The sequence below is a fragment of the Electrona antarctica genome (genome assembly GCF_951216825.1).
Source record: "Electrona antarctica genome assembly, chromosome: 3".
Taxonomy (NCBI): domain Eukaryota; kingdom Metazoa; phylum Chordata; class Actinopteri; order Myctophiformes; family Myctophidae; genus Electrona; species Electrona antarctica.
This window is the reverse complement of record NC_136808.1, coordinates 35,240,697-35,265,180: the sequence shown is the minus strand read 5'-3', so window position 1 is coordinate 35,265,180 and position 24,484 is coordinate 35,240,697. Positions and strand designations below refer to the sequence as shown.

At 42.3% G+C, this 24,484-nt stretch overlaps 1 protein-coding gene across 5 annotated transcripts in view; it reads left to right on the top strand.

Annotated features, from left to right (window-relative positions):
- Positions 1 to 19,109, top strand: part of cyld (cylindromatosis (turban tumor syndrome)) — a 40,114-nt gene extending 21,005 nt beyond the window's left edge. For 4 of the 5 annotated variants that reach the window (XM_079496098.1, XM_079496101.1, XM_079496100.1 and 1 more), the window contains 11 exons: positions 296 to 696; positions 1,113 to 1,278; positions 5,126 to 5,267; positions 8,128 to 8,250; positions 11,192 to 11,283; positions 12,777 to 12,843; positions 13,513 to 13,645; positions 13,969 to 14,077; positions 14,552 to 14,670; positions 15,361 to 15,577; positions 17,344 to 19,109. In XM_079496098.1, the coding sequence (XP_079352224.1) occupies positions 296 to 696; positions 1,113 to 1,278; positions 5,126 to 5,267; positions 8,128 to 8,250; positions 11,192 to 11,283; positions 12,777 to 12,843; positions 13,513 to 13,645; positions 13,969 to 14,077; positions 14,552 to 14,670; positions 15,361 to 15,577; positions 17,344 to 17,528 (1,754 nt within the window). In that variant the 3' untranslated portion in view covers positions 17,529 to 19,109. Of the gene's footprint in view, positions 1 to 295; positions 697 to 1,112; positions 1,279 to 5,079; positions 5,103 to 5,125; positions 5,268 to 8,127; positions 8,251 to 11,191; positions 11,284 to 12,776; positions 12,844 to 13,512; positions 13,646 to 13,968; positions 14,078 to 14,551; positions 14,671 to 15,360; positions 15,578 to 17,343 lie in introns of all 5 variants that reach the window. The other variant, XM_079496099.1, reaches the window with a different exon arrangement.
- Positions 19,110 to 24,484: the final 5,375 nt, after the last annotated feature.

The window sequence follows — 24,484 nt, the reverse complement described above, 5'->3', positions numbered from 1 at the left end:
CCTACCGCTTGCCTTTAGAGTAGTGGTTCTCAACTCTGTCCTCAGGGTCCCAAACTACACTGCTACAGTAGTTGTCTTCTAGCAGCTAGTTGCAGCCCCTGGTTAGATGGCTAGAATGGACGCCAGCTGTACTTTGGGACCACTGCTTTTGAAATTGATCCAATATAACAAATCTGGTCTGATAATGGAAGTCTGACATGTCTACATTGATACATTTTGGACCAAGTCCAGCATACGTCAACCGTCCTTTACTGACGCATGCGGTTAACTTTTGGTTCGTCGTTCTCTCTGACAGTTGGTGAGGACCCGGCAAAGTCGCTCACAGAGACGCCGCCAGACTTCAACCAGGTCTCTCCGCCCTCCAGGGCCCCAGCCACGGCCTCTCTGTCCAGCGACAATAAGTTCCACTCTCTGCCCTTCAGTCTGAACCGGAAGGCGGGCCCCAATGGCAGCATGAGCCATGGGCCCCTCTCCCTCTCCGTCCAGTCTGTGATGGGGGAACAGCCGGAGCCCCCGCCTCCCATCTCCGCTGCCCCTCTGCCGGGGCCGCGACCCCCCAGTCCGCCCGGCCGGGGCCAACCGGGTCTGGAGGTGGGCTCCCTAGTAGAAGTGAAGGAGAACCCCCCTCTCTGTGGAGTCATCCGTTGGGTAGGACTGCCCCCAGGCCTGCTGGAACCCTTGGCTGGACTGGAACTGGTGAGGAATCGGTCAATTCAATATCATCAAGAATTAAAAAGGTTGGCAGAGGGAGTGTATAGAGCCCAGGATCACATTAGATAATTGACACTGGGTGAATTACATCTGTGAAATACTGTTACTCTCCAATTATTTTGACGCAGCAGTGTGTCAGAAACTAGTGCATTTTGATAGGGAGCGTGACTATCTTATAGTGTGTTAATTGTCTTCAGTATGATATGGAATGGATACCATATCAAAACCATCTAATATAAAAATGACATTTATGACTGATGGGGGGGGGGGGGTGTCTGGCCAAATTCATATAAATTTAGGCGGTCCTAAATGAAAAATGTTTGAGAAGCATTGGGATAAGGTACAACGTACGTACATGACAACATGGTTAATAAATAATGTCACATCTTCATTGGCTCCAGGAAGAAGAGTGCGTCGGCTGCACGGACGGCACCTTTAAGGGCACACGTTACTTCAGCTGCCCACCCAAGAAAGCACTGTTTGTCAAGCTCAAGTGCTGCCGGCCCGACTCACGCTTCCCTTCGCTCCACCACTCCTCCAATCCCATAGAACGCTGCAACTCCATTGGTGAGTCAAGGCCCTGTTTATACATTGGATAAAAATATCCGTCACTGTGGGTCTTGTGGGAATAATGGTGTTATTATGGGAGAAAGTGTTCTAAATGTGTGTAACTATTCTCATCATAACGCTGTTTACGTGGTTCGGTTGCGTTTCTCTGTAAATTGAGGGCTTTATTTATTTGTATCTGTCATCTCTGCTATCGCTCCTATTCAGTGACATTTTGACATGCATGCATATTTAAACGAGATGTACAGTAAGGCCCTACAATTTACTATTCAGGCATTTAGCAGATGCTCTTATCCAGGGCCACTTACAGTACAAGTAAGGGATCGGAATAAGCTGATTAAAAATGAACTCTAGTCACATAAACAGAGTGCAGAGAGCAGTGTAGTGACTCAAATAAACTGGAATGTCAGGTAAACAAAGAATATCTGTTTTAGCATCTGTCTACACGGCATGTTAACACCATTATGCACATTTGAAACTGTAGGATACCAGGTAAACAATGAACCTAGCGTCTGTCTAAATAACCTGCTTTCTAAATGTGTCTAAATAACCTAATGTGTGGTCAAGAGAAGCAAATCTAAGAACCAAAAACATGAGAACAAGTGGCAAAGAGATGCATAGTCTGCATAGTAGCCAGAGTATCCTGGCCATTCGCTAGCATCGATCCAAAGAAAAGGTGGCTAAAAAAGTGGATACAGAAAGAGGTACAGGGACATTGAAGTTTTGCAGGGTGTGCTCAGTAGGGGTGGAAAATAAAATCGATTCTTAGATAGCTATTGTATCCAACTGTGCCATCCACAAGATTACGAGATTTGATTAATACGCATTAATCCAGCATTAAAAATAATATTTTAGATTTTCTTTTTAGATTTTTTTTGCATCCCGATCCGACGTGGACAGGGCATACTTAATAGTTATTTTTCTCCTCAAAATGAGACAAAGTGCGATCTTTGGGACCTTATAAATCCTTAGAAAGTTAAGAAAGTTCATAAAAAATACTTTTTTATCTTCCTGTGAGTTTTCTGAAATATAACCTTCCAGTTGACTTTGTTTATTAGTCACACACTGAGGGGGAAATAAATCATGTATTGGCATCGCAAACCATCGGTAATCTAATCATAATAATTCATCGAATCGTAGCCCTCTGAATCGGAATCTAATTAAATAATTAAAGAACAAGAACTTTGGGCAGAATTTCCTCTTTTGTCAACAAAAAAGTGCTCTCAGGACTCCTGCCCAGCTTTCACCATGCTTCCACCTCTTCTCCAACATCTTAAGACTAAGTGCTATATCTTGCACCACCCTTTATCCATAAACTTATTTGCCATTTTTGAGTGGTGCAACCACTCCCTTACGGAGCTATGTGTGTGGCTGGGTAGCTGGCTGGGTGGGTGTCTGGGTATGAGCACGAAAACAACATGGTTGTTTTTCACCACCTGTGCGCAACCTAACGCACACAGCCACACACAAACATGCACATATTAACAGTATATATGATGCTTTCGGGTGTGCCAGTACAGTACAGTAACAGTAAAGTACAGTACAGTAGAGGGTACAGTAGAGGGACCCCTACACGGTAACTCTGTCATTTCTCAAACATTTCGGACGCGGGACGGCACGCCGGAACCGGCCCGGCACCCTGGGTGCGTTCCTGTGGGTCTGGAACTCCCCCCCCGAAAACCCCCACACGGAGTTGCACCACTCACTTCATTTTTACGGTGTGATACGGTAAATTAAATTAATTAGTACATAATGCTACTTCATTAGCACTAGGTTGCTAGGTGATGATGTCAACAGCAATGGAGCGCGCCATCTTGATCGGTGTGCGCACCCACACCCACTGTATCTGTTACTTTCGCCTTTATCTCCATTCCTTGTCCCAGATGGCATTTCTGGTCAATACAAGATTTACTCAACGGTCCATAGCCAACGCTGTAATGGTTGCGGTAACCCTTTGTGATCGCCGAGCGACAGATGGGTATCCGGTCCATCACAAGGTACTCCTAGGTAACCTCCGGTTGCAGGTTTTGGCTCCTTCAAAATAAGGTTAAAACTGGGAAAATCCTGCCGGTATACGGGGGAATTAATTAATTATTGTGGCGAAAGGGTTAAAATGTAAGATAGTAAAATATGGCAAAGAAGTTTAGGGATAAAGGGTAAGGTGTGCCCAAGATAGGGCCATATGTTTCAAACCTCCCAAAACAAACTAATTTGACTACTTCTCTGCCTGGGGCCCATTACCATTACCCACCTTTCTCCATCCCATTTTGATAGCCTATGTTGGCTCCAGGTAGAAGTAGATTCTCCTTCTACAGCACTACCACCACCCAAGTGTGGAATTCCCTGACCCCTTCCCTCAAAATATGCAGATCACAGGCTTCCTTTAAAACGGGACTGAAAATCCACCTTTCAGTAGGCCAAAGGGAGAGGAAATGATCACTTCTCCCTTATATAGGTGATCACCCCCCGCTCTCTACACCCCTCTTTGTTTTAGTCTGTACATATACTGTTTAAAATGTTTTTTTAATTGAATACATAGTAGTTGGGTAATATGAGGCATGCACACTTAAAATAGCGGAGGTGCATCCAGATAGATGAGTCCAAAATCTTTACATAAAATCTTTATAAAAAGCTTTATATAGTATGTTATGCTTGTCTGTTTCACTTTGGTATTATTCCATCAAGCTGGGAAGAATGTTTGAGCATGTTTTTTATGCATTTTAACCCACACGTGCATCAATATGGTTAAAAAGCTTGTATCAAACAATACTGTTTTGTGTCATGATGCACAGAGAATATTGAAGTCATCATTATCCCTATTGGTTTCTCCTTTTATAAACGTGTGATTGAACTAGATGGGACACACACACACACACATGCACACTACCAGCTACATGTACTTCTACAACTACAGTAGAATCTAACTTCCACACCCTTCATTAGTGTCACTTTGGATTTACCGGTGCAGACTTTTGTGCTTTGGTTCTGTTTCGTAATGCCATCGGCTGGGATTGGTCATAGTTTTTGTTTGTGGCTTTCGCCTTTTTTATTTTATATTTTATATGGAGGGACAGACAGTAGGCTGACAGGAAATGGGGAGAGAGATGGGGGGAGTGACATGCAGTAAAGGCCGTCGGGATCGGGAGCCGAACCCGCGGCACACTGCCAGACTGGATTACCAGCCAAGGTGCCTGGACCGCTGAGCCACGGATTGGTCATACTTTTGACACAACAGACTTGCACACATGCAGTGCATACACATACATACTGACAAACCCTGTCCTGACCTCAACATGTACCTAAATACATTGTAATGATTGAGCACTTGTCTAGCTGTGGTACCTGGGGGTTGCTCACTGTGATGAATTATTTACATCAGTGGTTCTCAACCTTTTCAGGCCGTTGAGCCCCCAAAATAATGCTTTTTAATTTCTATTTTTCAATAGCTAAACTATAACATAATGCTTAAAACATCAAAAGGGGTTCCCGTCCAGAATGGGTTAACTTAGCTGGTTTATGATCCGATTACTGCAGCGCAACAACAACAAAAAGTTGAGCAATGCATGCGTAGCGTATGGCTACCATACTACAAGGCAATTGAGGTCTTTCAAATCTCAGAAATAATCGAACCTCGGACCAAATTGTCACGGGTCCACTCAGGCTCGGTGCCGCCATTTGAAATAAATCTCGGAACCGGTCGGAATCGGACCAAATTGTCACGGGATCCATTCCGTTATTGATTTTATCATTTGAAATGTTTTTGGAATCCGATCGGATCAAAGTTGTGTGTTGTTTGTGCAGCATTCGGTGGGTATCTGATTGAGGTTGTGTTCTGTGTTGTTTGCAGCATTCGGTGGCTATCTGAGTGAGGTTGTGCATGAGAACACTCCTCCGCGCACAGAGAACGACGGGCTGGATGTCATGGTGGGAAAGAAGAAAGGTATTCAAGGCCACTACAACTCCTGCTACCTGGACTCCACCCTGTTCTGGTCAGTACCTCCAGACACAAATGCTTCACCCCCATTCAGACCGGGAAAGTATTGGTGTCATTTTAGATTTGAGAAAACAACAAAGAAAGGGGGGGGGGGGGGGGAACTAAGGAAAGGCATAAAATCAATAAAAATTAAAAATGGAATGAAGAGTGGGTGGGGGGGTGGGTGCTCGTAGTCACTGTAGCTGGGGAAAGCCATGTTGAAGAGGTGGGTTTTGAGGGTGGTTCTGAAGGTTATTTGGGAGTGCATTCCACAGGGTTGGAAAAGCAAAAGCTCAATCGCCCCATGTACGGTACTCGGTTCTGGGGACCTCAAGGAATATCTGACCAATATACGGTACTCATAATCATCGCAGTCACTTTTATAGCATTTTCATGCCAGTGCTGCCACCCTTCAAAACCATTAATGCCACCTTTCACCACTAGAGGGCATCATTTGCCTTCCTAACAATTAATTATTCAAGGGCAGGTAGAGTTGCCATCTTGGAATCTGAAGGCTACTGGTTCGATTCCCTGATCCTCCTGGCTGCTTGTCGAGGTGCAACACACACCCATTTATCAGATTCTAAACGCCGTCTAAATCCTAACCTAAGTTTTATGAAAAACTTCAAATTTGTATTAAAGATCACACCCGTGTGAAGTGAGGGGCACTCTTATCATCGTACATCATCATATACATCATCTCATTCCGGCCAATCAGAATTTGCGTCCTCACCTTCGTATTCAATGTTTGTGTTTACACAAACACTTAAAGCTGGCCATTCATTATCAATGGCATTCAATGTTTGTGTTAGGACAATCAAAAGCTCCTATGTCCTCAAAGATGGACATAGGAGGGGCTAGCACCCCTCAAAAATAATAACAATAATGTTGCTATAGCAACAACTAATTTGACACAGATGTCCTGTCCTGGACCAAAAGGTAATAACAATGGTTGCAACAAGTCTAAATGGGTTAAGACTTAACTGCTCTCAATGAGCAGGTTGCTTCCTTGCATAGTGTCCTCTGTCGTGTGTGGATGGGTGCAAGTGAAATACATTGAAAAGCACTTTGGATAGAGTTGTATATAAATTCAGTTTATACCGTTCCAGTTGCATCCTCCTTTTTGTTCTTTTTTTCCGCCTCCACCTACTGAGCCTCAACAAAATGTTTGCCTCTCCATAATCTTTAATCCTGTATTCTAAATGCTGTCTAACCTGAGAATTTGTTGCTGTCGGTAGAAACCATGTATGTCCAAAACCGTTAACTTTTGTATTATTATAATTTTTTTAAATAGTGAAAAAGCGGACACACTGTGAGTTTGTAAATTGGTTATTTTCACTACTTTTGTGCGACACCCTTGTATGACGAAGTAGGGCGTTAATTTACGAAAAAAAACATACAAAGTTGGAGATACAAGTTGCCAGACAGCAACAATTTATTTGTGTGGAACCAAGTCCTCTGCCATCATGCTAGCTACGCAGTATTTTTAAACTCCCAAACGTACCGTGTATTATTCTGTCTGCTTGCAGTCTTTTTAAACTCCCAAACTTGCCATGTATTATTCTCTCTGCTTGCAGTCTTTTTAAACTCCCAAACTTGCCGTGTATTATTCTGTCTGCTTGCAGTCTTTTTAAACTCCCAAACTTGCCATGTATTATTCTCTCAGCTTGCAGTCTTTTTAAACTCCCAAACTTGCCATGTATTATTCTCTCAGCTTGCAGTCTTTTTAAACTCCCAAACTTGCCATGTATTATTCTCTCAGCTTGCAGTCTTTTTAAACTCCCAAACTTGCCATGTATTATTCTCTCTGCTTGCAGTCTTTTTAAACTCCCAAACTCGCCGTGTATTATTCTCTCAGCTTGCAGTCTTTTTAAACTCCCAAACTTGCCATGTATTATTCTCTCTGCTTGCAGTCTTTTTAAACTCCCAAACTTGCCATGTATTATTCTCTCTGCTTGCAGTCTTTTTAAACTCGCCGTGTATTATTCTCTCAGCTTGCAGTCTTTTTAAACTCCCAAACTTGCCATGTATTATTCTCTCTGCTTGCAGTCTTTTTAAACTCCCAAACTTGCCATGTATTATTCTCTCTGCTTGCAGTCTTTTTAAACTCCCAAACTTGCCGTGTATTATTCTCTCTGCTTACAGTATTTTTAAACTCCCAAACTTGCCATGTATTATTCTCTCTGCTTGCAGTCTTTTTAAACTCCCAAACTTGCTGTGTATTATTCTCTCTGCTTGCAGTCTTTTTAAACTCCCAAACTTGCCATGTATTATTCTCTCTGCTTGCAGTCTTTTTAAACTCCCAAACTTGCCATGTATTATTCTCTCTGCTTGCAGTCTTTTTAAACTCGCCGTGTATTATTCTCTCTGCTTGCAGTCTTTTTAAACTCCCAAACTCGCCGTGTATTATTCTCTCTGCTTGCAGTCTTTTTAAACTCCCAAACTCGCCGTGTATTATTCTCTCTGCTTGCAGTCTTTTTAAACTCCCAAACTTGCTGTGTATTATTCTCTCTGCTTGCAGTCTTTTTTAGGGGCGGTAGCCCCTCCTATATACAGCTTTTGTCCCCACACATCTCATATTTGCCGTTGACACTGAAAGGACAAATTATGTCATATGTGCCTCAAATATGACGTAAATTTGTGGCAACACAAACATTAAATTCCATTGACAATAAAGGGAAAATTTACGCCATATGTAGACGAGCAAATCGGCTAACAAATCACATAAATTCAGTTGTTCATGAGATGTATGATGATGTATAATGATACATCACGGGTGTGATTTTTAAACTCCCAAACGTACCGTGTATTATTCTCTCTGCTTGCAGTCTTTTTAAACTCCCAAACTTACCGTGTATTATTCTCTCTGCTTGCAGTCTTTTTTCCTTCAGCTCTGTCCTGGACACAGTTCTGCTGAGGCCACGCTCCAAGACTGACGTGGAGTATTACAGAGAAACCCAAGACCTGCTGCGCACAGAGATAGTCAACCCCCTGCGCATGTAGGTTTCCTTTTGATTTATGTTTATACTATATTAGAAATTCAAACACACAAAGTCCTGGTGACTTGTTTCTATTGTGGTCGCATGTATTCAGTTCATCAACATACAGTAGTGTAAAAACATAACACAATAATACATGTCATCAACACATACAAACATTATACAACAGAGATGGAAACAATATATTTGCTTCCCCTTTTGGTCTCCTGAAAGATGTTATTTTTTTATGACAATTTTGAAAGACACCAGTGTTACCCGTTACCTCTCCACTTTGTGCCTTGTGGCACATAAGGCCTTAGAAACCAGTGTTGCATGATATGTTGTAATGGCTGGTTTTGGGACACATTTTGGTGGCAGAGCTGTAGAATGACAACTTTCACATGTTTTGGTTCATGGTTGATCCCTCTAGTGTTGTTTGCAGTGTTGTACCCAAACGCGTTCAAAGAACGATAGTTCACAAACGCGTTCTCATTTGGGCTGAACGTGAACTGAACGTACTGTATTTCTGCCTGATGAACGTCATTGTGAACGCGTTCAATGACACACATTTCTGGCGTGTGTGAACGTCACTTTCTCTCGTTCAACTTCGTTCAAGAGTGGGGGGGGAGTGGGGGTTACAGACGTTTGTATCCTGCCACGACGTTATGCTGCTTTCACACGGGCAGATGCAAAGCTACACTAGTACACCTAGTCACAGAACAGTGAGACGTACAAGTGTCTATTTGTACGTCTCTAAATGTTTTGATGAATTGAACATGGTGGACCCTGTTGTAAACAAGTGTAATGCTTAATTGGGTCGTCCACTCACAGTTAACAGCCTTTGTATTGAGTTTGTGCTTGAAATGTACTGTAATTCTGCAAACTGTTAATACATTTTTCAATCAATCAAAAAAAGACGTGGTTAAGCAGCAGGAGGATCCCACTGGCAGCACCTGTCTGTTTATACTCACCTAATGCTGCCTGCAGGTTCCATGTTTAATTCCAGCGGTGTGTAACCTACATTGTCTAAGTGACATATAGTTTTCATATTGTAAATATGGTCGCTAACGTGGGACTAGTACTTTGACAGCTCATCCATTGTAGCTTGTTTACAAGTGAAACAGACTTCCTGTGCAGAAACTGCCTCATCAAAATAAGAGCCACTTGTATTGATTAGTCAACACTAGTTTTATTTCCAAGTCTACTTACAGGACGTTAACATCTCATTTGAGTGCCTGTCAGCATTCTCTAAATCCCTGTCTCTCAGCTGGTGCACAAATGGCTATAGCCTAGGCTGTGGCAATAATTTTGAAGAAAAGAAAAGAAAAAAGAACGAAAAAGAACTAAAATCGTTCATTTTTTGGAACCATGAACTTTAACTGTGAACTGAACTAGTTCATAAAATAAATGAACTTTCCCAACACTGGTTGTTTGTCACTCACTTAGGAGAAGTAGTTGGACATGTTTGAGGGTATTGAGGGCAATGTACTGTATCTTTGACTATCTTAGACCACCTACTGTAAGTTTACAACAGAGAGATAGATGGCACAGGTGCTGGACTATAAAGGTAGCTCTCCACCACTCTGTGGCTCTTGCCAAAAATCTGCTGTTGAATGAAGTTGTAGTGAAGCAGCGGGCTTGTTGTTGGAAAAAGACATCAAGCCACCATTAGTGGTCTGTCTGTCGGTTTCGGCCAGTCTGTAGTAGTCAGTTTGGTGGAGAGCAGACTTTAAAAAAAGAATACTTATTTTCTATCAATTGCCTTGAATTCATGAAGATGTTTTAGTTTTTGTCGCATAGAGCACAGAGCCAATAATTGTAACCCCTTTCAAATTTTTCGTTTAACTTTTGCATAGTCTTCTCTTCTGGGGGTCCCTCGCACAAAATATTTTCAGACGGGGGTCCGTGGCCAAATACATATCAAATTGGGTGTCCTTGGCATGAACATTTTTGAGAACTACTGCCTTTTAATTGTTCTTGTGGTAACTTCACATCAAGAAAGGCACAAACTCAGTCTTTATGTCTTTGATGCCATCAGATTTGCAGATCAAACAGAAACCATTTGGGATTCAATATGGCTACATTTCTCCATCACTCCTGGCAACCTGGAAGTGAACCCTTTTAACATGACCATAGGAACATGGCAAACTGCCAACAGCACCATCTCCTGTCATGATATAGTATATAGGAAAACCATGGCATGATCATTATAGCAAGACCATACAGTATATAACAGTTCTCCTCTATGAACAAAAGTTTCACGTTCATGAAAACTTGCATTTACTTGACAACAAGCCAAGATGTCACAGCAGTGCAGTTGATAATCTATGCCTGCATGTAAAAGTAAAAATCACACTTGTGTGAAGTGAGGGGCACTCTTATTGATTAGGTGATGTAATGATGATGTAAAACAAACGGTGTCAAAATAAACCTTAAATTCTCTTTATTGTTAATGATATTTCATGTTTGTGTTAGGGACAAAACACACATTAACTTCCCTTCATTGTCAATGGCGTTTTTAAAACAAACATTGAACTAAAAACAAACTGTACACCTACCTGTATATAGGGGCTAGCGCCCCTCAAAAATCACACCCGTGTGAAGTGAGGGGCGCTCTAATCAATTATTGACCTTATTATACCAACCTTGAAACATACCTTTAGTTACATCACCAAGGGTTTCCACCCTGGCGCCCCTCAAAAAACACACCTGTGTGAAGTGAGGGGTGCTCTTGTCATGAGTGCTTTCCCCACCCAGTTATTACTTGCGCGAGCAGAACGCGCAAGTACTGTTTTCGGCTGCGTATGTCGGTGGCGTCGCTCGGCCAATCAGGGATTGTGTATTTTTGGTGGCGTCGCTCGGCCAATCAGGGATTGGCTGATGACGTAACTATGGTACCTTTGGTCATTGTCTGGTTGATCTAACGTGAGCATTGTCCTTTTATGTTCTGCTTGTCTTCCAGTCATGGGTATGTGTGTGCTACTAAAGTGATGAAGCTGAGGAGGATTCTGGAGAAAGTAGAGGCTGCATCTGGCTTCACCTCTGAAGAGAAAGGTAGGTAGGATGTGAGTCATGATGTGTCAAAGTTGCTAGTGTTGAAGCTTTTCAATACAAGGAATAACAAAGTCTTTTATATATCCTTCTACCCTAATGGAAAGGGGGTCCACAAGCACATGGCCGTGACCCTAATGGAAAGGGGGTCCAAAAGCACATGTCCGTTTATCCATTCGCCTTCTCCTACCAAACCACTCCGTTAGCACACATCTCTCCATGCACAAAAAACCCTGCACGCCAACTGCCATATTTACTGTACAAATATTACTTTTGTCTGACACACTGTTATTGCGCAACATTTCGCTGTGATGCAAATTACATCACAAATTCCCCATTCCCCGCCCCCTCCCCTTTTCACTGCCCACACACACACGTGTGTGTGTGTGTGTGTGTGTGTGTGTGTGTGTGTGTGTGTGTGTGTGTGTGTGTGTGTGTGTGTGTGTGTGTGTGTGTGTGTGTGTGTGTGTGTGTGTGTGTGTGTGTGTGTGTGTGTGTGTGTGTGTGTGTGTACGCTATGGTACAGTACAGTCCTGTACACTAGGGTACAGCACAGTACTGTACAGTATGGTAAGGCACAGTACAGTACTGTACAGTTCGCTACAGTACAGTATGGCACAGTTTGGTACGGTTCGGTACAGTATTGCACAGCACAGTACAGTACATTGGTACAGTACAGTAGGCTACAGTAGAGTACAGTACGGTACAGTATGGGACAGTATGGTACAGTATGGTACAGTACCGTACAGTATCGTACAGTATGGCACAGTTCAGTATGATACAGTACGGTACAGTATGCTACAATACGGTACAGTACGATACATTATGGTACCGTACCATACAGTATGGTACAGTAAGTGCAGTGCAGTGCAGTACAGTACAGCACAGCGGAGTACAGTACAGTGGAGAACAGTACAGCACAGTGGAGTACAGTACAGCACAGCACAGCACGGCACAGAGGACAACAGCACAGTCCAGTCCAGTGCAGTGCAGTAGTGTAGAGTATATACTGTAGAGTATTATACTCTACTGTACAGTAGAGTATACTGTACAGTAGAGTATACTGTACCGAACTGGAAATGTGTATTTTCAAAATAAGAGCTCAACTGGCAAAAATGCTGGCGTGAATTAGATCCTAATTTTTCAATAAATGCTAGCGGGCTAAGTGTTAAGTGGTCAGATGGATGGGCTGCATGCATTTGCAGAGCATTAAGGCATTAAAGGGGCCATTTGGGACCCCTTCAGGGAAACATGTGGGTCCCTGGACCCCACTTTGAGACCCACTACTGGTGTAACCGATCTTTCCAGTGAGCCAACATGCACAATATCAGCACCTTGACTGTTTGACCAGAATGGAACAGAGCCTTCATTAGTATCATTGGAGCTATACAGTACAGTAGTACCTCACTGGCATCCAGCAGTATACACCTAGAAACCAAACTGATGGTACCGTTGCTGTTGCAAAAGATCTCACCCATTCATCATTTCACTTCTAGACCCAGAGGAGTTCCTCAACATTCTCTTCCACCACATACTGAGAGTGGACCCGTTGCTCAAACTAAGGTTAGTTACCCAGTCAGTCAGTAGCTGTGTGTACACGCGCAGAAATACTTTTGTGCCTAATGCCATAATGTAAACAGTCTGTCCTTATAAATTGCTTGCTCAGGATGGGATAATGTGTGTTTTTGCCTGAAAGGTTGTTACCGAAAAGATATTACTGAACACAATGTTCTTCATCAAATTCATCTCCGATCACTGCAGTTGTGCTAGTTATATTTGCGAACGCCAGTGAGCATTTACTATGTAACCCAGCAGAACAAAAAATAATAATAATGAAAACTTAAAAAAAAACAAAAAAGAGAACTTAAAATTAATTTAAAACATTAGTTAAAATTGTATTGTATTAATACAAAAATAGAAAGTGCCTGATCGCAGCTTTACGGCAAAGTATAAAGAAATGTACTCGACCCATTAAAACCTGAGGCAGAGTCTTCTTAATCCTTCTTAATCCCTAATGTGTGTGCCCCCCATCTCAAAATATTTTGTTCCAGAGTCCCCCAGAAGCAAAGATTTTAGTTAAAAACGTTGCACACATTTTCACGATGTTTCTAGAATAGCCGATCTACAAGCTCATAGCGCGGCACAAAGTGATTGTGACAACCAGTAAATGATGCTTTCCTGGATTGCATGGGTTTAGTATAAAGACATGTCCGTGTCTTTGGTGTGCTGCAGGTCGGCGGGGCAGAAGGTCCAGGACTGTTACTTCTACCAGATCTTCATGGACAAGAAGGACAAAGTGGGAGTTCCCACCAGCCAGCAGCTTCTAGAGTGGTCCTTCATCAACAGTGACCTCAAGTTTGCAGAGGTGATGTTTATGCACCTCTGCTCTAGTGCATTAATATATAAACATACATGACGAACGCAAGATGAAGAAAGTCTCCACTCAGATCCCCACACACAGTGATAGCCCTCCATGTTTACGCACGGACAGACAGAATATTCTGTACACTGCAGTGTTTTTAGGCTATGTGTTTCAATTGATTAATGTGCTCGTCTGACCCTCCTTATTTGACCACGTCTATCCATGGTAACGGCCCTGATGTTTGTACTTTACTGATCTATCATGTTTATCAGTCACTATAAAACACCCTCCTGACTCAACGTTCTCTGCCTTTTTCTGTTGTCCAGGCTCCCTCCTGCCTTATCATCCAGATGCCCCGCTTTGGCAAGGACTTCAAAATGTTTAACAAAATCTTTCCGTCTCTGGAGTTAGACATCACAGACCTACTTGAAGACAGTGAGTTTTTTTTAAAGTTTTTTTATTATTATGTATTTATTTATTTATTCACTAATTTATTGTCTCCATTGTGGTGGTCATAGACTCATTTGTTTTGAGAGAGACATAACTGACATAACTGTAAGCTCTGAGAGGGTACAAAATAAATGGAACCCGGCCACTCAAGGACACTTAAAGTGAGCCACCCTGACTCTGTTTGACCAGAATGGAACAGAGCCTTCATTGGTATCATCAGGAAGTAGGGAAGGGGCCCAAGTTCTTTCCAAAATGGCATGTGTGCATAGAGCCCATTGTCGCAGTTGGACTAAAACTACTTGCATTAGGCTTATACACAAACTGAACTGTTGGACTGAAACTACTCGCAGTAGGCTTACTAGGCTATACACAAACTGAACTGTTGGACTGAAACTACTTGCAGTAGGCTTACTAGGCTATATAAATACACAAACTGAACTGCCGTGTTTTGTTCTGCAGCTCCAAGAGAATGTCGAATCTGTGGAGGCCTGGCTCTGTACGAGTGCCGGGAGTGTTATGAGGATGGAGACATCACCGCTGGCAAGATCAAACAGTTCTGTGACAAGTGCAATACACAGGTATGAAGAAGACACGCTTCAACCACTGGCTGCATGACGAATGAAGCAAGAGATACACTGCATGCACCATCAGTGGTCACTAGGTGGAGCCTTTTGCCAAGGAATGAATACAGTACATCTGTGTTATGGCAACTTGGCAAGAGTTATATCAAGGGGAATGGAAATAGTAAATTCATTCTTGTATAATTTATTTGTTGTGCGAGTGTTATGCAACGTGCATATACATATTGAATGTGTATATAATTTGCAATATCATTGCTTCACTATTTGGTTCATAGTTATACTACCAGATTTTCAACATGTTTACATATTTACGGTGTGAGGAGAACTGGAATGAAATGACTCAAATGACAGTGTTTATTGCGCGTGCAATGCATGCATGTGCTATACTCGTGAGGGCCAAATCTACCCACGCGTATAGTAGAGTTATAGAAGCATCCTTATGTTCCACCAGGAACGAAGAGGATTAAGTAAGTAATAGAAGTAGAAATGGAGAGGACCGTTGTCTGATTTAGACGTAGTTGCATGCCAGTGTCATCATACACAGAAAACAGCCGATGTACAAGCACGCGTCTTGTGAGCACGTGTATGTGTCATTGTGTCATTTAAATGTAATTCGTAAAATTGCTGTCCTAAAATGCTAATGTCCTCACCAGTCTAGTAACACAGCGGTGTGTGTCTCCATTCCAGGTCCACCTCCACCCTAAGAGGAAGGCCCATCGACACGGTAAGCTGTCGGTGCCCAAGGAGCTGCTGGAGGGCCTGGGCCGCACGGGCAGCTTCCCCCGCCAGAGGATGGAGCTGTTTGCCGTGCTCTGCATCCAGACCAGCCACTACGTGGCCTTCGTCAAGTACGGCCAGGCCGACTCTGCCTGGCTCTTCTTTGACAGTATGGCCGACCGCGACGGTATGTGTGTGTGTGTGTGTGTGTGTGTGTGTGTGTGTGTCTGTGTGTGTGCGTGAGGGTGCCCCTGGCCTAGATCAGTGGTTCGTGAGAGGGGAAAGGGTTTGTGCCGGGGACCCCTAGAAGAGAAGATGTAGCCTATGTAAAAAAAATAATAATAAGCTTGTAGAACTGCTATTTTTGAATACCCAACTTATAATGTATAAAGTGGTTAATATGATTACTTTAGGAAAGGGGGGGTGGGGGGAGACCACTGCAATCAATGTCATGGTCATTTAAGGTGATGAATGCCGGGCAGATTGAATCTTGGTTTCTCAACACCGACGCACTTTGTTCCAACTCAATAAGATTTTACATTTACATATATTGCACCGACACAGTGCAATATATACATCTGTATTTTTGGTGCGGAAGTGGAACGATACAGGAAAGCAGATAGAGGCGTTTTAGAAACATCACTAACGTGGGAGTGGAAAGGAGCTGTTTATATGACCACGTGATTTCCTGGTTCTTGGTTTCAACGATCAATCATGGGTTAGCGAAGAGCGCCATCTAGTGTATAAAAACGAAAAATCACACCCTTGTGAAGTGAGGGGCGCTCTTATCATCTTACAACATCGAGGACAAAACAACACCGACGAAAGGCCAACCCTGAGGTGGGGTTGGCGAAAGGGCCTTTCTGTGTGGAGTTTGCATGTTCTCCCAGTGTCCCCTCACAAAAAACATGCAGTAATCCTAGTCTCTAAACTACCTCCCCTGGCCAGCCGGGTCGCCCGATGGAGGGGAAAGGATTAACGTGTTCGGAATAACGTGTTCCTTCCACACGCTACGTCCGGCCAGGGAAACTCTCCCCTGTCAGGTGAAAAGAAGCAGCTTGGACTACCCATGCATATAAGGAAGCATGAGGTCAGTCCGCTGCCCCCCCAGGTTGGCAGAGGAAGTGTAGCGCCCAGGATTAACATTAGATAATTGACACTGGGTCAAAAAATGGGTTGCAAAATCGTGGGATAAGAATTAAAAAAAAAAAAAAAGTGATTGGCTGAGAATGAGTTCTTCCGCCAACGCTAGTGTTTTGTTGACCAAATGTTTTCACACAGACAATACATTTTGTAAACGCAATCATTGGTTCTTTAGTTATGGGCTGTTGAATATAGCTTGTTCCTGAGATAAATGTATTATTTTCTAAATCTGATTACATGGAGGCGGACAGAGACAGGGTTTTCACTTCCGCTTCACTTCCATGGCAGTCAAGTGTTGGATTTGGAACGTCCATTGCAGTCAATGAGTCAATACATATACATTTTACTGTATGTAAAGCAATTTTAGGTACTTAGACATATAAATCTGAGGTATAATTATTGTTATTACCATAGAGTACCCATTGAGACATGAGGTTGATTCTACAAATCTTCTAAAAGAAAAGAAAAAAAGGAAAAAAAAATATGTATCTATGTCAGTGGTTCACTGGTTCTCAAACTATTTCATATCAAAGACCCCAAAAAATATATACGTATTTGGCGGCCAACACCCATCTGAAAATATGTTGTTCCAGGAGGGACCCCGCAGAAGCAAAGATATGAGTGAAAAACGTACGCTGTGAAATAACACATATATTCAAAGATTTGCACACGTTTTCACGATTTTTCAATAGCAGATTTACAAGCTTGTATATCTGCTATTTTTCAACAGCTAAAGTTTAGAACAATGGTTAAAGTGATTCAAAGCTAAGGTGACAGTGTGTGTGTGGTTCCCTCCCTCCACGCACGCAGGAGGGCAGAACGGCTTCAACATCCCCCAGGTGTCGCCGTGCCCGGAAGCAGGCGCCTACCTGAAGATGAGCCCGGAGGAGCTGCACCTCCTGGACCCCAAGGGCATCCAGGGCCAGGCGCGCCGGCTGCTCTGTGACGCCTACATGTGCATGTACCAGAGTCCCACCATGAGCCTCTACAAGTAGACAACACACACATCATCCACGACGCCACCTCAGAAAGGGAGGGGCAGGAGAGAGAGAGACCCCTCCCCCCCAGTGAGACCCTCCTCACCCCAAAAAATAAAACTGACACAAGACTGGAGGAACTTAATTAGGCCCCTTTTCCACCGGGATTGAACCAGTTCAGTTCTTTTTTCCCCCGCCTAATATTGAACCAGTTCAGAGTGTTTCCACTGAAAATGAATTGGTTCAGAACCCTACAAGTTGGTTTCGGAACTGGAACCAACAAAATGGCTGTCGGTCCCGTGAAAGCACCCAAGGTTCCAAGAATCTAGAACGGAACCAGTTCTAGAACCAAAGTTATTTTGGTGGAAAAGGGGCCTTACTGACGAGACCGACAGACAGACATCAAGGATGGGTGGAAGAGTCTCCATAACTATACCGCTAACTTCCTGTCTGCCCACCTCTCCTCCTCAACGCCTCTAGCCCCGCGGCTGTGTCTGCCGTCTTTCCACGGAGGTTAACGAGGTGGGTGCGGTAAGGGTATGGGTTGTTGTTGAGGAGAGGAGGGGGGGGGGGGGGGGGGGGGGGGGGGGGTGAAGAAACCTATTTTTGCACTGTGCGTTATTTGAAGTGTTTGTGTCTTCATCATGCATCTATCTGTAGCTTCCTTGTGCCTCAGCGGAGCGCTGGTTAGCAGTGCTAATTAGCAGTGCTAATAATGAGTCAATGAGTTGAGGACATAACGGGCCTGCTGGAAGATTCCCTCCCCTTCCAAGGAGGGGGGGGGGGGGCTGGGGAGTGGTCTCCAACTCGCTTGTAACAAAACAAGTCACAGTCTAGAAGATAGCAGCTCATTTTAACCTTCTGCAAGGAAGGAACGGTGGCTGGTGAGTTCTGCTTTAATTAATCAAGTGGGAGATTAGCGTTTTTTAGCGGCGCGTGCACAAAAGCCCTCATCCACAGACCAACGTGCTGTTCTCTCTCTACAAGCTTGTGTGAAATCTCCTCAGTCGCTAGAAGCCTCCGCTGTGTCCGACAGAGCATCATCATCATGGACAGTATAGTCACACTTTAACCTGTATGACTCCCACCATCAAAGACCACAGTATTCTAGTCCTTGTGAAGCGCTTTCACGTGTACAAAACTTGTACATCCATCCAGAGCCCAACATAACGTCGCCTAGATGTCCTTACAATGTATGTTTATTGCATTTATACATTGTCTGAGTCGTTTGCGTGGTTAATGAGGTCCAGTACTGGGGACAAAACAAACAAAAAAAAGTAGTAATTTTCTGTTGTCGTTCCTGAATAATAATTCAGTTAACAGTTTGATGTGAAGACCACGATATCCTGGTCTTTTTTTCTTTTATTTTTTTACTTGGCGTGTCGAGAAGGAACTAGAACTAAAATTGTGTTTTATGTTTACTGAAGGCTTAACTCCGCCCCCCTCAGGAGTTCTGAATAACTATTGGGTGAGAGGAGAATCCTCGTCAAAGTGGTTTGTTCTTGCTGCCTTCTTTCATTCAAGTGTGTCCAGTTTCCAGCCGTGCATCGGATAACTTAAGTGAATTTATTTGATCCAGTACTATTTATTATAATCTAATCCTCATATATATTATATATATATATATATATATATATATATATATATATATTATATATATATATATATTTACAAACATGTAATTCCCTTTTTAATGAAATAAAAAGAAGGGGGTGATACAGGCGATACATTACAAGCGTCGGATACTTCTAAAACAGCTTGAGTTACATGTAATTGCACGCGAGCGTCACTCGCCGAAATGAACAGATCTACAAGCTCCAACGCGGCGTAATCGTGAAACGACGAGAGTTGTATATCTGCCATTTTTGGTGCGCGACACCCGCACGCAAACCAACCAAGTACACAAATCAGGTCTCACTGTATTAGTGAGTTGTTGTTAGTTGACGCTGTCCCATTGAAACTACTGAACATACTGTGTTGTAGTGTTAAAGACAGGAGGTGAGGAGGAAGCAGGCTGGGTACTTTGGCTCTCTCCTAGGCTCCACCATGACCATTTCAAAAAACACAGGGAAAGTTATGTATGCATACTGTATGTGTACAGTAAATATATAGTTGGTTCCTGTCGGGCAGAAACCTCTTATCTACATATTTTGACCTTTTGTGTTTTTTGTTTTTGTTTGTTTTTTATATATTAATGCCCCTCTTCATCATACTACAGCATTTCACAAAAAGCATTAAAAGTAGCAGATCTACAAGCTCAAAGTGTGGCATAAAGAGACTCGTTTCGAGCTTGTAGATCTGGTACATTTGATGCTTTTGAATTTAAATCCTGAAAAGTAACAGTTTTGGAGGTCTCCACCCGACAGTGACTATATATATATATATATATATATATATATATATATATATATACATATAAATTCGTCAATGTATGTCATAAGAATTATTTTTCAAGTGAAGTCCTGGATAAACTACAAGTCCCAGCATCCCTTGTAATCACCCCACCACCTGAAGAGGGGAGGAACGACCTGTATCTGCACTGCTGATATGTAGAAGCTTTTAACTGACGAGGACAATTGTCCACAGGAGGACACCGTGTGAGTCTTGTGGAACGCATACGGAACGTTTGACTTTTGTTGTCTGTACAGTCTAGACAATGACTTTTGTTGTCTGTACAGTGTAGACAATGCTGTATGTAAACGGAAGGAAGTCAATGTTGGTGATGTTTCTGTCAATGTTAACTAAATAAAAAAACAACTTTTTTTTCAAAGGTACTAATTGTGTTGTGGATGAAGTAGACGATGTCCCCCAGGTTCAATGTTCCCCATTTGATGCGAAGCGACAGTGAGGTCTAGCCAACACCAACTCGGGGACTCCTGGATTGCTGCCCTCCACACACTCCTATCTAACATCAGGTTCTTGAGCTCTACAGTGCTAAGCTGTCGCACCGCAGTGCATCTACGTACTGTAGGACCTACATAGATGCACCTACGTAGATGACACCACCTACGTCGTAGGTGGTGTCCTTCTTGCCCCTCCTGGGTTGGCTCCCATAGTCAATTTACTCACCTCAAGTTCTGGGTGTCTGACGCAGTGCCCTGCCAGCCTAATCTGACCTTGTCTGTGACCTGTGGTCGGTCCTCATAGAGGTCCACATTTATGTCCGTCCATGTTTGACACCTAGTGCCATTCCTAGCATTCTTGTGTAGACTCAATCCAGGGCTCTTTCCTGTTGTACTGTGAGGGTCCACGTCTCAGCCCCATACAGCAGTACTGACTCCACAGTGCAGTGTGAATTTCGTCAACTAAACTATGATGAAAGATGTCCGTCGACTACCTATATTGAGTTTCATCAACAGATACAAAACTAGAATAAATGTCAAGGAGGGACTAGTGGAGAAGAGATCCAATAGAACTAAAAGACAGTAAGTAAGTCATTTTATGTTAGGTTGCACTCGGGTGCTGCGCTCTGAAAATACCCGATCTACAAGCTCACAACGCGTCAGCACAACAAAGTGTAAAATCAGGCTTAAGACACCATCAAGGCCCGTGACTAATACTAGACTAAAGACTTTTTGTCGACTAAAACGAAGACGAAAAATGTTCGTCGACTACCTTTTTTCACTGACAAAAACGAATGGAAACTAAATTAAAACTAAGCTATGATGACTAAAACTAAGACTAGAATGTTAGGAGGGGACTTAGTGGACAAGAGATCCAGTATAAGTCATTTTACTCTTGGTTGCATGCTGAAATAGCTGATCTACAAGCTCACAATGCGTCGCAACGCGCCGCGTTGTGAGCTTGTAGATCGGCTATTTTCAGTAAGTGTAAAAACACTCATTACGACGGCATCAAGGCCCGCCAAAATACATTTTAGTCGACTAAATCAACTGTAGATTTAGTCGACTAAAATCTTATGACATTTAGTCGACTAAAACTAGACTAACACTAAGACATTCCAGGTGACTAAAATGTGACTAAAACTAAATAAAGTTTCAGTCCAAAGACTGACTAAACTAAAATCGGGAAAAAAAACTACACTGACTAAAACTAAAACAGATGACTAAGATATGACTAAAACTAAATGAAGTTTTATTCAGTTGTAACGTAACTCTTTACATTGTCCCATTCAGTAACGCCATTATAGTTACTGTGTTTTCAATGGGTGAGTTAGTAGTTACCCACGTTACGTAATGTAATCCAAAAGAACCGTCGTCTTCTCCTGCCAGTGTGGAGTCTGTCATGCGTAAACTGACATGGTGCGCTCCCAGAGTGAAACACATTCCACATGAGAAAGAGAAAGTGGCTTCCACAGGGCATAAAGTCATCATAATGATGATGATTGGTCAACATAGGGTAACAGGGTAATTACTTTAGGCCTGTCTGCATGGGCAGGGCATCAGTATTATATCCATATCATTAGACTGAATATTGTCTGTGATTTTGGATATTGTATTATACTCCTGTTTTTTAGAGTAGAGCTTAAAACAAACCATAACTGGACCAGTTGGGGGATATCTTTTCCTTTAAAACATGTCTGAATTAGAGATCTTATATATATATATATATATTTTTAAACCTTTATTTTTTTATAAAGTAACGAGTAACTAGTTACTTTCATAATTTAGTAACTAGTAAAGTAATTAGTTACTTTTTCAGACAAGTAACTATAACTAACTAATTACTTTTTAAAAGTAACTTGAACAACACTGTTTATTTGTGTATTCAACAAATCTCTTACATCTTCTTAAATGTAACTAGATTATAATTAAATTAGATATAGCCCCTCATTTAAAACCTTAAGAAAATTGGTTTTGCCATAACCAATTTCTAACTTACTATTGTGATGGTTACTGGAACAGCATCAATGTTATGTTACAGACAAAGCACCTACTGTACATGTATGGTACAGCCGTTGCATAACATAAATGTGCATGTAGTATTGTCAACGGGGACGATGTTATTCTTACTGATTGGATTGGGGTGATCATCCCCAACTCATGTACTGTATGTCTCTGAAACAACTATGATCTCCTGTTATGTGAAATGGATAACAACAACAATGTGATCACAGCTCAGCCTGTTGTTGGTTAATATTCTACAGCAGGATTACGAAGATTAAGAGGGCTGGACTGTTTTGTATGGTCTTCGGTCTCCCTCACTGCCCCACTGTACTGTATATGCTATGGATTGAGATCCATAGGCGGTGACCCAAATCCCCCAGGCAATCTTTAACAAAGACCCTGAGATAAATCGTCATGTATTTAACATGCACCCCCCCCCCCCCCCCCCCCCCGACACACACACATACAGAGGAAGCGTTTCTTCACCCTGAACCTTACCAACTGGCCCCCATTTAGTTATGTTTTGTCTGTGTCAAAAACTTGAAACCAGCTTACCACGCTTGACTTCAGAACTGCCAGATAAGTATTTGTCAACACAACAGCTGGCACACAATGCCCTCTTGTAGCTTTATGCCACAGCATATGCCAGTCGTTCGTAGCGTGTGATAATTTAGCCGGGGTTGGTGCTGCGGGAGCAGATGGGCTCAACGTATTGTTATTCTCACTCCGGCTCCGGCTCCGAGGCCCCTGGGGAGAATCGCTGAATAAAATCAAAGCAGATGGACCCCCTCTTCTTCTGGGCCTGGGCAGTGTTTATGATAAACAGCCAGTGTCCACCTAACACCTTAACCCCACCCATCAACAACAAACACGTTAGCATCAAACACCAGAGCGGAAAGTTCACCTGCCAGTGCTCCTTTCATTTTTCTTCAGCCAAAAAAGCAACGGTACACTTGAACTACAACATACGTAAGTTAACCTGTCATTCACGTTCGCTGCAAACACGTGCATGGAAAGGAGAGACACCTCATAATGACCCCCATTTATTTGCTGATTAAATTTGAATTATGCTGCACCTGCCAAAAGTTCCAGTTCCATTCATCAAAACGAAAAGCCAAATAAACCAGGACTAAAGGAAGTATACATGATGTAACTCATCCTTACCCCGGGTTTGAACTTTCCATTAACACGATTTAAACCACGTGGTCGAAACTGCTGAATTCACCAAAACACCAGCAAAAACCCAAATAAATAGACACAAGGCAACGATTCCCATAATACTGGATACGATGATATGGGAGTAATGGGACACGTTCATAATAATATTATTATTATGAGCTTGTCCCATATCATCTTATCCATTATTCAAATAATTTCCATTCACCAAAGCAATCACCCTTTTTTCTTTTTTTACTTCTCTTGGCCTTGAGCAACAAAACATTTCCCACCATAAACTCGGACTGTATTGCTCCTTTATTTTGGTGTTGATTTTGGATATTAGTCAAAAGTCTGTCTGTGCTGTTCTTTCTCATTAATGTTGCAGAGGACTGTTTTGTTCTTCCATAACCTTGTGTTGTGCTGCTCACGTCTACAATGCCACGTGTTGGGCCTTGGCAGCAAAATGCCACCAGTATCATGTATGGTAAACATCACGTTTACGTCAGTGGTGGAAAAAGTACTCAAATGTTTCACTTAAGGAAAAGTATAAATACTGCAATATAGAAATACTCCGTTACAAGTAAAAGTCTGCAATTCAAAAAGTACTTGAGTGAAAGTTAAGTAAAAGTATGCATTATGCAAATGTACAATTTCAAGTTATCAAATATTTAAAAAAAATATTTTGGAAATCACAATGTGTCGCATTGCAAGTTTGTAGATCAGCTATTTCCAAATGGCCATCATGTATATAGGGCTGAAGTGGTCAGTGTATGTTTTGTAATAATAATCCAAATCTACAGTAACGTAACGTAACTAAAGTTTTCAAATAATTGTAGTGGAGTAAAAGTACAATATTTGGATCTGAGATGTACTGTAGTGGAGTAGAAGTAAAAGTATTGGAAACTGTAAAGTAAGGTACAATACCTCAAAATTGTACAGTACTTAAGTAAACATACTTAGTTATGTACT